General features: G+C 42.1%; 1 protein-coding gene across 1 annotated transcript in view; it reads right to left on the bottom strand.

Annotated features, from left to right (window-relative positions):
- EDC3 (enhancer of mRNA decapping 3) overlaps positions 1–15,214 on the bottom strand; it is a 29,411-nt gene that overhangs the window by 11,885 nt on the left and 2,312 nt on the right. Inside the window, exons 2-4 of the mRNA XM_053988121.1 lie at positions 12,702–12,869; positions 7,887–8,200; positions 3,306–3,641 (exon numbers count right to left, since the gene is read on the bottom strand). Coding sequence (XP_053844096.1) covers positions 3,306–3,641; positions 7,887–8,200; positions 12,702–12,865 — 814 coding nt within the window. The 5' untranslated portion in view covers positions 12,866–12,869. The remainder of the gene's footprint in view (positions 1–3,305; positions 3,642–7,886; positions 8,201–12,701; positions 12,870–15,214) is intronic.

Raw genomic sequence — 15,214 nt, 5'->3', positions numbered from 1 at the left:
AAGCCCTGTAATGTTGCTGGGATGCTCAAATGCTTCCCAAGCCTGCAGTGGCAGGGAAAAAGGAGAGGGTTGACACTAGAGGAACTCAGGTGTTGGATCCCATCTTTTCCCTTGGCCGTTTCAGCAGCTCTCTAGTTCTCAGCTAAAATCAATCCAGGCACTGGCTCGGGTAGAACTGGACTCAGCACCTCCTGCAAGCTGTCCTGACATCATCAGCTCTTTCCTTTGGCAATGAATAATCCCTGGTCCCAGCTCCAGGTCCAGAGGCTCACAGTGTGACAGTCTGGAGCTCTTGGCCACACCAGGCACAGGAGACATTCCCTGCTGCCTTCTGCTGGTGGTAAAGCTGGACCCACCTGCCTGCAGACTCAGCCAAAGACATTCACTGCCCCTCAAACAACACGACCTTAAGGGCTGCTTTTGTTAATCACCATCATTGTTTTTAATTACAGCAAATCCCACCAGAGTTCTGGCTGACCTTCCAGTGTGAGCCTCTCCCAGCATTAGTGCACAATTCCCTCCAGCTGAGCAAAAAACTGCCAGAGGGACAAAGGGACTCTGCCCCAGGCCTACTCTGTTTGCTCCTGAAGCAAACTCCAGGAGAGTGAAAGTTTTCACCCTCCTCAAAGCAGCCCAGAACACTTCACACATTCAATATTCACATCCAGCCATGAAGGAGCTAAAAAGAGGAGAAAAGTCAGTCAAGGACAGGGAAAGGAAAAGCCTTTCCAAAGGAAAAGCCACACTGTGGGCATCACCCTCAGAGCACACCCAGCCTCTGATCCTGGCACAAAGCTCTGCCTGCTCCTCTACCTCCTCATTGTGAAGGAAAGGGTTGTTTGAAGAAGAGACCCTCCTGCAAACTCCTCTGAGCTCCAACACTCCTGCACAATGTTGGCTCTGCTGAAGGACCTGCTCCCAAAACACAGAGATGTTCAAACACAGCAATTCTACTGCCAACAGGAGGAACAGAGACAACACACATTTAAATTCTCTGGAAGTAGAAAAAGGCAGCTCACACCTCATGCAAGGATCAGCCTTTCCAGGGAGGCAGTTTTTGCCAAACAGTTGCATTTCCCAGTAAATAAAGAGACAGCTCAACAGCAGCCCACCCAAACCACTGAAGACTGATGATGTATTTAGGAGGGATTCACATGTGGAGTCCCAGGGATGGACTTAGCTCAGCCACAATCACCTGGTAAGTTCTATCAGCTCCAGGTTTTCACTTTTGCTTGGAACAGATTCCCACCTTCTTCATTCCCTGCTCACTTCTAAAACACAGGCTTGTTTTAGAAGTGTTTTACTTGACAGCCTAGCTCCACAAAACCAGCTCTCAGAAAAGCATCCCAGTAGACTGAAGTGCTTATCCTACAAACACCAAGTTCCTTCAGTCAGCAATAAAATCCCAGGCTGGAAGTCCTGCAGGTGAGTCTTTTGGGGAATTCAAAAGACTGACTCAAAACTGACATCAGCAGTTTGGTTTTACCTCTGTAAAACCATCCTGGTTATTCCCTACCTCCATGGCATAAAAAAGCAGGCAGGGATCCAGAGACAGAGATCCCACGGTGCCAAGAGCTGGATATGAACTCCCTGCCAATCCCCAGCATCAGTTTTGTGCTGTTGCAGCAGACAGAGAATCACTGTCTCACTGTCTCTGTTAACACAATCATCTCTCAGACTGGCCCAGGGTGAAAAAAAAACAAGAGAAAGAAGTGCTTTGTCATAACTAGGAAGTGCTTTTTGCAAGGAGAGCTTCCCTTAGGAAACCAGAAAAAACTCTGCAGGGAGAATCCTGCCACAGACACATCCAAAACCAAAAAGGCTTTTGGAGCTCTTGGCACTCATTTAATCATACCAGCTGCTCTCTGAGCCACTGAGAGGCAGGCTGCCTACAGCTCAGCATCCTCCTTCCAGCTGCTAAACAAAGCATTGGGAGTGCAGCAAACAGGATTGGGTTTCCATCCCTGAATTTACTCACTGCTGCTCAGTGCATGGTGGTTTTCCTCCCAGGAATTCTGCTGCTAGAATCCCCTATCAGCCATCCCGCTCAGATTGGCTGCCAAAAGTGGCTTAGCTTTTGTTTCAGACTAGACATCCACAGAGGCCCTGTCTCCTCTCAAACAAGCCAACTGGAAGATGGATTGACAAGTATGAAATTCGAAAAAACCCACAAGATAGGCAGGAAACCACACAGAAAATGAAGAGGTGCTTATTCACACAGCACAGGGTAATCAGTGTGGCTGCTTCCACAGACAGATGCTGAAAGCTTGGGGAGATTTAAAAGCAAGAGGTTAAATTAAGCAGAAAAAAAAAAGCCATTAATCCTGAACTCTCACTGCTGCCTCAGGAAGTCTTAAAATCATGAAAGACAAAACAGTGGGGGAAAGTCTCACTGCATGTTTCTTTCACTTTTCCTCAAGGATCTTTGCAAACACAACACTGAGCTGCTACAACCCACTGTGTTTTCCTCCCATCCGAGAGCAGAACGGGACACTAGGAAGAGGAGTGACAGAAATGGAGCACTAGGACATTGTTATACACCAGAACCATTAAAAAAAAAGGGACTTTTCACAACTGAGAAGCAGCAAATCATTACAAATCCATCAGCTTCCTTCGCTGAAGCGTTTCACACCCCAGATGGAATTTCCAGGCAGAGGACGAATGACAGCCCAAGGAGCTGCTCACACTTCTGCTCAGGCTACCAGAATATCAGTTGGTTTGAGTCCCTGCAGGAAGAGCTAACATCTGATTTTATTCTGATGTGGAAAAGAAACGTTCCTGGAATGCCAAATTTCCTTCACTCACACATTTTACAAGTGCTTAAAATCAAAGGCAAGATATCCCAAGGAGACTAAAGTTACTTGGAATTTGGACTAAATGTGCCATAAGTCCTTTTTACATGAAGCATATTTAAACCCACCCAGAAATGGAGAACTACGACCCAAGGAGTGCCAGAAGCACAGGAAATCTCCTGAAACCATGAAAGCACAAATCCTGAGCCCATCCCTCTGTCCCTCTCCTGAATCCACGTGGGTTCCCCAGGCTACTGAAATCAAAGCAAGGACTCAAACACCTCTTACTCAGTTCCCAACCATCAGCTTTGCTCCCTGCTGGAGCAACACTTACTTTGCTGCCCTCTCTGAGTATTTATCTCAGAAACACTGCAAAGAAAGGCTGGATTTGTGGACACACAAATCCAACCTTACGTGAACCCTGCTTGGACCACATTAAGCTGACCCCTCGCAGCAAAAATCCACCGTGTGTGGCCCCAAAGGCAGCAGTTTGGGTCCCTGTCAGGAACATACCCGTGCAGAATTCTTTGTTGGGGTTCTGGGGTACCACAATCCTCCTGTAGACGATGGGCTCTGACTCCAGGATGTTCTCGTCGTGCCGGTAGCGGGCGGGTTTCTCGCTGGGGGTCCCTCGGGAGCGGGTGCCGCTCCTCCTCTCGTAAGTCTCGATCTCCTCAAACACAGCTGCCTTGTCAAAAAGGGCCAGGTTGCCCTCAAAATCGAAATCAGTGTCTGGGATTTCATCAATGTCGTCCCCAAAGCACTCGTCGTCCTTGCTCTTCATCTGCCCGTTCTTCAGGCCGCTCTTCTTCGGGGTCACCTGGTTCGGGTGGCGGCTGCTGGATGACCCTAAGCCAAAAGAAAAGCAAGCTGGGAGTGTGTCCTAAAAGGGAAAAAGGCACATTTTGTGGGAAAGGGGAGCTCCTGCTTACAGTCCCCTCACTCAAAGGGTACTCACCACAGAGCTCACCCCTGGAGCTGGCATTACTCACGCTCAGCTAAGCCAGCAGAAAATAGAACATCAAATAGAAAACAGAACAGCAATAGAAAATAGAGCATCAGCAAAGAGACTTCAGGGGATTCCCACCAGCCAGGTTAGAAAAACAGGCTTGCCAACACTAGCAAAAAAGGTGTTTCTTCAGGTTTTATTTAATCCCGGTGCCACATCAGTGACAAGGTAATCAGCTGTGACCTAGGAGTTTTCCCGTGTTTCAGGCAGGTGTGTGACCCAGGCCCTTTTTTGGAACTCCCCTAAATTTCAGCAACTACTGTCAGTGTTTTCTTCCCTATTAATGATCTTTAAGGGAGAACTTCAAACCCTGAATAGAAAGGATCTCTTTTTCCTCAACCTTGATGTAATTTCTGTGATATGACACACACAGTTCATTGCCTCATTCCTGTTCCACTCTCCTCCTTACCCATTACTTTGTGTTTTGGAATACACTTCTTTCCAATCACAAGTCATGGGGAAAGCCCACATTCTCTGGAGTGAGACTGATGAAAGTCTCCTCCTTAGGCCTGGAGATGAAGAACTGATGCAAATATACAATTATGGGGTCAACATATCCTTTACTTGCTTATTTCTTCCTTTGTCCTTCAGGTCCAGACAATATTGTTCTGTTTTTCCTTGCCAGTGTCACATTTGCAATTACTAGAAAATATTTCAGGCCAATTCCTGCCGTTACAGGAATCATCTACAGTGTCCAACAGATGGAGTAAGTTATCAAGCCAGAGCTCTTGCTCTGTTAAACCATTTTCTGTTGTTTAAGATAATCCCCTTTGTGAGGGATTTATACAAATGAGTTGGAGAGAATCAGTTCGATAACACAGAAACAAAGAATTTCAAGCCATCCAAGGAGATTTTCAAACACCCCAAAAGATTTGCAACAGGCACAAACTCCACCAGCACCCTTCCTGTTCCCTTACAAGTCCAGTTTCAGCATGTCTAACGCCAGTCATGCTGAAAATGTGATTTGCTGGGGATGAGTACCTGGTTTATTTCCAGGCAGAGACGCACTGCCCCAGCAAGGATTTATTTCAGACAGCGTGGGGCTTGGTTTTTCTCAAGAACTGGTTAATAACTAACCTGAAAGCTTTCCCAGTCCCCACAGCAAGATCCTAAATCTGCCAGGCCTTGCAGAATAACCACTCCCCATTAAGAAAAAAACCCCAAACATCTTTCTCAAATGATAATGCACCTTGTGTCTTGGAAGGACAGACAGCAGAATTCCAGCACTGTGGGGACAAAACAGGATTTAGGAGAGGGGAAAGGGTAAGGCTTCCCAGGAAGGAGAGTTTCAGTAGGCACACTGCAACCACTCATTTATGTGCATGGTTTTGAAAGCTTGTGGTACCAACTTCCACTCTGACCCAGATGAAGAGCTCCCAAACCAAAGGTGACACAAAGCTGGACAGGATTTGGTTTGGAACTAAACTGCCACTGCTGGAATCACAGCCACAGCTGGTGCTCTGAAGGAGGAAGATGAGGAATGCAAACACAACAGGCCCAAGCTCTCCCAGCATTCAGGAACTGCAGCTCAAGCAGAAGCCAAGGGACGCTCAGGGTTCAGGTGGACAAGCTGGAGCCTGCACTGCCACAAAGGCAAACCCCGCCTGCTGCTCGTGTCAGTGGCAAGAGTTTGGCCAGCTCAGGCTGTTCCTGTCACACTCCTTGCCAGACCCCTCTGCAAACAGCTCCACACTCCCCTCAGCTGCCCCAAAACTCAGAGTGGCTGTCCAGTGGGACAGGAGCAGCTGACGTGAACATGGAATGCTGATGGAATAAAGAGTTGCACCAGAAAAGCTGGAGAACAATGGCTGCAAAGCTCCCTGCAGCCACATAGAATGGGAGCCAGGAGCCCACCTCATCAAAACTCATCAAAGACCCATCCTGAGCTCTGCAATGCTGCTGACCCACACAGCTCTGCCCTGCCTGCCCCACAGCCCCCTAACAGAAGTCACACAGAATGTGGCACAGGCCTCCAACGAGCTGGGAGCAAAGTTAGGAGCTGTTCCTCTTCAAGCATCGCCTTCTAAACTGGAAAAGTGACAGCTGGTCCTGCTCAGGGAAAAGAAAAGAGGCAAAAAAAGGGCAAGGGGAAGAAAGCAAAGGCTGCAGAAAGGCAGCTCTCCTATTCCAGCTGCCTCTGGATCACAGCTTCCAGTGCTCTGCCCTGCATGAGGAGAGCTCCACTCCAAGCTGGCACACAGAAAAGCACTTCCCTCACAAGATAAACAATCCTTCCCAGTCTTTTTTTGTTTCTAAGAAATAACAACCCTTTCATGTACAGCACACAAGCAAACAAAGTCTGCAGCGAGCTGGCTGCCTTCCTGAGAGATCCCTGTGGGAGGCTTTGCTGCCAGCCCTGGCACCACGAGCCCGGTGCCAGCACGGCAGCAGAGCCATTGTTGGGAACCTGCGCTGGTGTTTGTTGTTTATTGATTCCTGTCACACCAGGGCTCCAAAAGGGAATTCTGGCCCTCACTTGGCACGCTAGAGGCCAGCAAGAGGTCAACTTTCAGCTGTAGGACCCAAGCTCTGGATGACATCTCAGCCCATTCTTCCCTGCACTCCTGCACAAAGCCAGGCCCAATTCCATCCCTCTCCCAAAACTCACCCAGCTCTCCAAATACACACATTTTACAGGGTAGGACATCCCTTCTGTACCTCCTGTATTCCAAAATGAACCCAAGCTAACAATCTACACCTAGGACCTTGCTCAGCCTGCCTCAAAGCCTGTAAAAGTGACCTGTTGTGCTCATGTAAACCTAATATGAGTTGTCTGTGGGGTGAAGTTGACAACTCCTAACTCTGCTCACCCCAAATCTAGCAGACATCCTGGAAGGGTTAAAAATATCCCAGTTGGTGGTGGGGGAGAAAGACTTCCAGAGGTCTAGGAATTTCTCTCCAAGAACACAGCCTTACACCTGTTTCACTGGCCTGGCCCACCTTCATTTGTTTCTTTTGCAAAGAGGGGGGGGGGGAATTAAATAATGGAATTACTCTGGATGCACACCAAGGCTTCAACAATTAAGTCATGGAAATATGCTGGATGTACACTGAAATTTCAGGAATTGGATTATGAAGGTCTGGAAAAGAAGATAGCTCAGGGGGCTTTGAGGAAAAAAGTGAACAAAGCCAGCTGTGGCCCAGTTTTGAAGATTTTATCAAGAGAAATAAAAATAAGAGATGTGTGACTTTGGGATGCTCTGATTGTATTTTACATCGCCCTCGTTAATTTGTATTTTTAACAACACAGCCAAAACCAGTTTGTAATTATGTACAGGGTGATGTTGTAATAGGTTATGGGTATAGAAGCCTTAAATAGAAAAGCCTGGGGAGATTTAAAAAGCAAGAGGTTGAATTAAGCAGGAAAAAAAAGAAAAAGCCATTAATCCTGAACTCTCACTGCTGCCTCAGGAAGTCTTAAAATCGTGAAAGACAAAGCAGTGGGGGAAAGTCTCACTGCATGTTTCTTTCACTTTTCCTGGAGGATCCTTGCAAACACAACACTGAGCTGCTACAACCCACTGTGTTTTCCTCCCACCCGAGGATCACATTGCAGTTTGATTGCAGCTCCTTTTAGAGGAAAAGGCTGGAAGCTGGGCAATCCTCAAACAGGAAAGACAGCAAAATGAGGAAATCTTTGGAAGTGGCATTAGATATTTTCCACATAGACAGGATCACTAAGATGGAAGAGACCTTTATGATCATCGAGTCCAAGCCATGCCCTAACACCACCACAACTAGACCACAGCACTGAGTGCCACATCCAGTCTTGTTTTAAACACATCCAGGGATGGTGACTCCACCACCTCCCCAGGCAGACAAATCCAGTACTTTATCCCTCTTTTAGTAAAAAAAAACTTTTCCCTAACATCCAACCTAAATTTAAGGCTGTGTCCTCTCGTTCTGTCAGGAACAAGAGACAAACCACCCCCCCCCACCTGACCACAACCCATCTGTCAGGTGGGCTCAGAAATATACTCTATTTCAAAAGAACCCACAGGTGGGCCAGGGGAAGTTCCCAGCAAAGCTTGGTGCAAAAGGGAAGATGCTGGAGCAGGAAAGCTCCAGGACAGCCCCACACTCACAGGAATTGTGCCTCCGACGGAAGCCTTTGGACTGGCTCAGCGTTTCCATGTGTCGATCCATGTAGCTCTTGGAGCACTGCTGCTGTGGGGAGATGACAATGTCCTGGCTCTTCATGTCTGTCCTCCTGGGGATGTTCTGCGGGGCACTGCTGGACATGGGCTTCTTCAGCACCTTGCCAGTGCCGTTCTGGCTGGGTCCCACCTGGCAGCCCACCCCTGGCATGGCCGTGTCCATCTGCTGCGAGTCCCCGCATTGCCTGCTGTCCCCCGGCCCCGGGATCTCCAGGATCTTCAGCTCTGTGATGTCACCTGCCCTAAAAACAGCACGAGAAAATCAGGAATTCAGCACACACCCTGGCAGGGAAAAAAACCTCCTGAGGAAAAGCATCGTTGTCCAATGGGGTTGTTCTGATGCCATCATCAATTAAAACAAGGCAATAAAAGGATTTTAATGCTCAAACATACACAGACATGAAATGGCAAATATTCAAAACAACCACTTCAGTATGCCTGCACTGCACCTGGATTTCGTTTGAAAGGTTCTGCAGCTGAAAGAGGAATCAGTCAAGCAAAAAATGGAAGCAACTGGCCCAGACCTTTGCAGAAATCTGCATTAATTTAACAGTTCCCAGCTAATTAATTGCTCTCAGCCTTGAGGCTACTATTACTTTTAATCCATTTCTGCAGAAAGCCACCCTCAGATCAGTGCAGCTCATGCTCAGACAAGGAGGACACTTCCCATTTCCAAAGAAAAAATGGCTGAAGAAAACTAACCTAGCACTGGGCACAAGCCAAAAGCAAACAAAGCAGTGATTATAAAGACCTCCATTTGCACTGACTGCAAGGAATAAGTGAGGGATTGGGCTCTTCCAGCTTTAACTCAGCGTTTGTCCAAGGGGGATGTGAAAGCAGAGATTTCCACACATCCCTGCTGCCTTCCCCCAGTGTCTCGCTTCAAAATCCCAGAGGAAAAAAAAATTAAAGAGTATTGACTTTGTGGAGTCAATGTCAGTGAAAAATGAGTGACTCAGAGCCTCGACTACATTTCAGGGAAGAGGAAAATGTGCAGTGAGCAGTGACTCCTGTTCATATTTTTTAAGCACAGTGTTACCAGGAACTGCTGAGGGCAAAGCTTTGAGAAAGCACCTCAGCTCCCTCTGCTACAACAGAACAGGAGAGAAATAAAACCCCTAAAAATAGAAAAATATATAAATAAAAATTCTAAATAAAAGCTGTATACATGTATCTTATATTTTATGTACTAAGTATATAGTACGTATACTTGTATATCTTATATATTTGTACATAATGTAGATTTATATAGCAATTATTTTTAAATTATATTTTATATATGCAAAATATATCAATAAAAATTATGAATTTAAAATTATGGATTATATATTTATACATTATATATTTATACATATCATAGATTTATATATTACATACATTATTTAAAAAATTTATTTCCTATATGTAAAACAAAAATAAAAATTATATATTATATCTTTATATATATTTATACATATTATAGATTAATATATTACATAAATTACTTATTTTAAAATTAGATTCTCAATATGTAAAAGATATTAATAAAATCATAAAGTAAAATTATATATAATGTATTTTATATATTATATATTTATACATATAGATTAATATACTACATATATTATTTTTAAATTATATAATATATATTTACATATATTATAGATGTATACATATTATAGATTAATATACTACATATATTAATTATTTAAAAATTATAGTTCCTATAATATATAAATAATAAGTATAAATAAAATTCTATGTAAATATCATATACATATATACATCCATTTTATATAGTATGTATTTATACATCAATTTTGTATAGTATGTATTTTATATCAATTTTTATTGTAGGTATTTACATATCAATTTTATATAGTATGTATTTATACATCAATTTTATATCGTATGTATTTTTATATCAATTTTTATAGTAGGTATTTATATATCAATTTTATATAGCATGTGTTTTTGTATCAATTTTATATAGTATGTGTTTATATATCAATTTTATATAGTATGTATATATACATCAATTTTATACAGCCTGTATTTATACAGAAATTTCATATTTTATGTAGTTATATACCAATTTCATATTGTATGTATTTATATATGAATTTTACATAGTATGTATTTATATATCAATTTCATATTGTATTGTATATTGTATTTATATACAAATTTTACATAGTATGTATTTATATATCAATTTCATGTTGTATGTATTTATACATCAATTTCATATAGCACATATTATATATCAATTTCATATTGTATTGTATATTGTATTTATATACAAATTTTATATAGTATGTATTTATATATAAATCTCTACAAATGGATTCCTAGAGAGTTCTTAAGGTTGGATAGAAGGTTTATATAGTATGTGTTTATATATCAATTTTTATAGTATATATTTATATATCAATTTCATGTTGTATGTATTTATACATCAATTTCATATTGTATGTATTTATACATCAATTTTATAATGTATGTATTTATACATAAATCTCTACAAATGGATTTCTACAGAGTTTTTAAGGTTGGATAGAAGGTTGATACAGTATGTATTTATATACCTATTTTATATTGTATGTATACATCAATTTCATATAGTATGTATTTATACATCAATTTCATATAGTACATATTTATATATCAATTTCATATTGTATTGTATATTGTATTTAGATACAAATTTTATATAGTATGTATTTATATATAAATCTCTACAAATGGATTCCTAGAGAGTTCTTAAGGTTGGATAGAAGGTTTATATAGTATGTGTTTATATATCAATTTTTATAGTATATATTTATATATTTATATATAAATTTCATGTTGTATTTATATATCCATTTTACATAGTATGTATTTATATACCAATTTCATATCGTATGTATTTATATTTCAATTTCATATTGTATGTATTTATATTTCAATTTCATATCGTATGTATTTATATTTCAATTTTAAGATAAGAAATGTTAATTTAGAAATACTATAGAATAAGATAGATATTGTTAAGAGAGAAATTGAGTTTAAAAAAAGTTTTAAAAGACAGTTTTATAAATAAAATGAAATATTTTAGGAATATAGGATTATAAAAATATATTACAGTAAGACTTATAAAGAGTAATTTTAAATTATTAGTTTTATAAATAAAATTGAATATTTCAGAAAAATAGAATTATAAAAATACAGTAAGACTTGTGAAGAGCAATTCTAGTTTTATAAATAAAATGAAATATTTCAGAAAAACAGAATTATAAAAATATATTATAGTAAGACTTATGAAGAGTAATTTAAAATTAGTTTTATAAATAAAATGAAATATTTCAGAAAAATAGAATTATAAAAAATCTATTCTAGTAAGACTTATGAAGAGTAATTTTAAATGATTAGCTTTAAAACATCTACAAGATAGTACAACAAAAACCGAATAAACCAAAAAGCACTTTTAGTGCTTTACAGGTGGAGTGGTTTTGGTTCAGCAATTGGAGATTTCACCCATTTTGGGATTTCCCAGCTAATGCACTGGAGGGTTCAGTGCTGGCCAATCCCCAGAGCACTCACTTCCTGCTGTGACATGGGATGAGGAGAAAGGTAAAGCAGGTCCCAACCTTAAAAGGGTGTAAAGAAAAGGGTTCATTTTTTGTGCTGGTGAATGCTTTGCATCACACTTCCCTGAATGTCTCTCATGCAAAACTCTGACAACAATTAAGAAACAGTTTAACTGCTAATTGTAATAGCGTCAATTATAACATTGATACTATCTCACCCTTCTCATAAATCTAAAAATAAATAAAATTTTTTAAATACCTCTCAGTTACCCCATCTCTAAACAAAAAAAAAAAAAAAGTAATATAATAATAATCCAATAATAATAATCCAATAATAATATAAAAAATCATCCAACAGCCAGGCTGTCTTAGGTTGGAAATGGGGGTGTGTATTCTACCCCTATCTGTGGAGCAGTTCTCTCCTGTTAATGGCCAGTGGGTGTCCCTGCATGGCTGAAAAATTCCATCATCCCATGGGGAGATGCTCTGCCCAGAGGAGGAGCCAAGCATTCCTACCTGGATACAATCTGAGATTTTGGGACACCACAGCAGCCTTTGCCCACTGCATTCCCAGAGGAGCAGCTTTCTGCCCCACTGCACTCCCACAGGAGCAGCTTTCTGCCCCACTGCACTCCCAGAGGAGCAGCTTTCTGCCCCACTGCGTTCCCACAGGAGCAGCTTTCTGCCCCACTGCATTCCCAGAGGAGCAGCTTTCTGCCCCACTGCATTCCCACAGGAGCAGCTTTCTGCCCCACTGCATTCCCAGAGGAGCAGCTTTCTGCCCCACTGCATTCCCAGAGGAGCCCAGGCCCATCTCCAGCAGCCCTGGAGCTTCAGAGGAAAACTCCAGCCTTGTCCAGGATCCTGCTCCAGCAGAAGCACAGCTGGCACTGCAGGAGGGCTGAGCCCCCATGGAATGGCACTGCTGCCACCTCCCTGACCCACGGGGTGTTCTCAGGGCTTGCTCTCACTCTGGCAGTGTTGGTTTGTACTACTGCATTTGTATTTTTAATTTTCCTAGTAAAGAACTGTTATTCCTGCTCCCATATCTTTGCTGAGAGCCCCTTAATTTCTAAATGACAACAATTCAGAGGGAGGGGGTTTACATTTTCCATGCCAAGGGAGGCTCCTGCCTTCCTCAGCAGACTTTTCAAAGCAGGCCACAGGCACTGGGGGCGAGGCAGGCACTAACCTGAAGGTGACCTCTGGCACGAGGCACTTGACGCCGTTGTGGAAGGGCCGTGTGAGGGAGATGGTCTGGCTGACCTGATCCACAGCAGACACTCTGCCCTGGTACACCCCCAGGCTCTCTCCGCAGTTAATTGACACGATGCTGCCCAGCCAGTCCGTGGCCATGGTGCTGGAACGAGAGGCACAAAGCCACAGCCTGAGTCAGCAGCCACAGCCCTGGCGCCCTGCCGGGCTCTGCTGGCTCCTCTCGCCTTTGTGGGGAGGAAATGACATCCCAACCATCCCAGGCACAGTGGAAATCCCTGCATAATAAAATCATTTACAATAAAATATAAACATATATTTTGGGGCTTTGCCTTCCCCATTGTACGGCAATCTTTGTTCGAACAAATTCAAGGCTGAATTCAAAATCCAAAAGTTTCATCCTGCCTGTGGATATTCTCCTGTTGCCTTTTCCCCAAGATGGAAATGAAACTAGAAATAATTCTGGTAAGAGGTGATATAAGAAGATGTCCACAAAAGTTTCCAAAGGCCTTCAAATGAAGATCTGCTCTAAAAGAAAGATGTCCACAAAAGCCCCTGAAGGCCTTCAAATAAAGATCTGCAGATCTCTGTTAGAAGATTCTGGCTGAATTCAAAATCAAAAAAAAAAGATTTAGTGTTTCATCCTGCCTCTGGATATTCTCTTTCCAACCTGGAAACGAAACTCAAGATCATTTTAATAAGAGGTGATATAAGAAGATGTCTACAAAAGTTCCCGAAGGCCTTCAAATGAAGATCTGCAGATCTCTGTTTGGCTGGCTGAATTCAAAATCCAAAAAAAGATTTAGTGTTTCATCCTGCCTCTGGATTTCTCCTGTTGCCTTTTCCCCAAGATGGAAATGAAACTCAAGATAATTTTAGCAAGGAGGTGATATGTCCACAGAAGCCCCTGAAGGCCTTCAAATAAAGATCTGCACATCTCTGTTAGAAGATTCTGGCTGAATTCAAAATAAAAAAAAAAAGATTTAGTGTTTCATCCTGCCTGTGGATATTCTCTTTCCAACCTGGAAACGAAACTCAAGATCATTTTAATAAGAGGTGATATAAGAAGATGTCCACAGAAGCCCCTGAAGGCCTTCAAATAAAGATCTGCAGATCTCTGTTAGAAGATTCTGGCTGAATTCAAAATCCAAAAAAAAGATTTAGTGTTTCATCCTGCCTGTGGATATTCTCTTTCCAACCTGGAAACAAAACTCAAGATCATTTTAATAAGAGGTGATATAAGAAGATGTCTACAAAAGTTCCCGAAGGCCTTCAAATGAAGATCTGCAGATCTCTGTTTGGCTGGCTGAATTCAAAATCCAAAAAAAGATTTAGTGTTTCATCCTGCCTCTGGATTTCTCCTGTTGCCTTTTCTCCAAGATGGAAATGAAACTCAAGATAATTTTAGCAAGGAGGTGATATAAGATGTTCACAAAAGCCCCTGAAGGCCTTCAAATAAAGATCTGCAGATCTCTGTTAGAAGATTCTGGCTGAATTCAAAATCCAAAGAAAGATTTTGTGTCTCATCCTGCCTGTGGATATTCTCTTGTGGATATTGTTTTGTCCTGCCTGTGGATATTCTCTTTCCAACCTGGAAATGAAACTCAAGATCATTTCATTAAGAGGTGATGTTAAGAAGTTGTTCACAAAAGCTCATGAAGGCCTTCAAATAAAGATCTGCTCTTACATCACCTCCTTACTGAAATTATCTCGAGTTTCATTTCCAGGCTGGGAAAAAGGCAACACTCCCTGTGATTTCAAACTGGGAATTTCACTTCCCTCATTTCATTTCCAGGCTGGGAAAAGGGCAACACTCCCTGTGATTTCAAACTGGGAATTTCACTTCCCTCATTTCATTTCCAGGCTGGGAAAAGGGCAACACTCCCTGTGATTTCAAACTGGGAATTTCACTTCCCTCATTTCATTTCCAGGCTGGGAAAAGGGCAACACTCCCTGTGATTTCAAACTGGGAATTTCACTTCCCTCATTTCATTTCCAGGCTGGGAAAAGGGCAACACTCCCTGTGATTTCAAACTGGGAATTTCTCTTCATTTCCATCACTGAAGTGTTGGCAGATGGACACTGGGGCAGAACAGCTCCTGGGAATATTCAGGGTCGATCTCTGCACGTGCAAATGAAAACCAAAACCTTTAGGGGAACAGGGATACAGGGCAGGAGGGGAACCCCAACCAACAGAGAAACACAAAAGGGGGGAGGGGGAAATCCCCAAAAACTGGAATGCAAGACAAAAGCAGCAAAGGCAGCATCAGCGCTGCAATCAGATAAATGAATTAAAAAATAGCTGCTCTCCTTCCCAGCACTCGAGTTCTGTCAAAACCAGGGGAGAAAAACTCCAGTTTGTTTAGACAGATGTTTCCAACACGGCTGGAAGCAGCTAAAGAGCTCCTTTGATCCCAGATTTCCCAGTGACAGGCTCACGAGCATCACGGAGAACAAGAGACACGACAAGCTCCTAAATGTATAGATTTG

The sequence above is a fragment of the Vidua macroura genome, chromosome 12, assembly GCF_024509145.1.
Source record: "Vidua macroura isolate BioBank_ID:100142 chromosome 12, ASM2450914v1, whole genome shotgun sequence".
NCBI lineage: Eukaryota > Metazoa > Chordata > Aves > Passeriformes > Viduidae > Vidua > Vidua macroura.
Note: the sequence above shows the minus strand (reverse complement) of the source record. Positions and strands in the feature narration are given on the sequence as shown.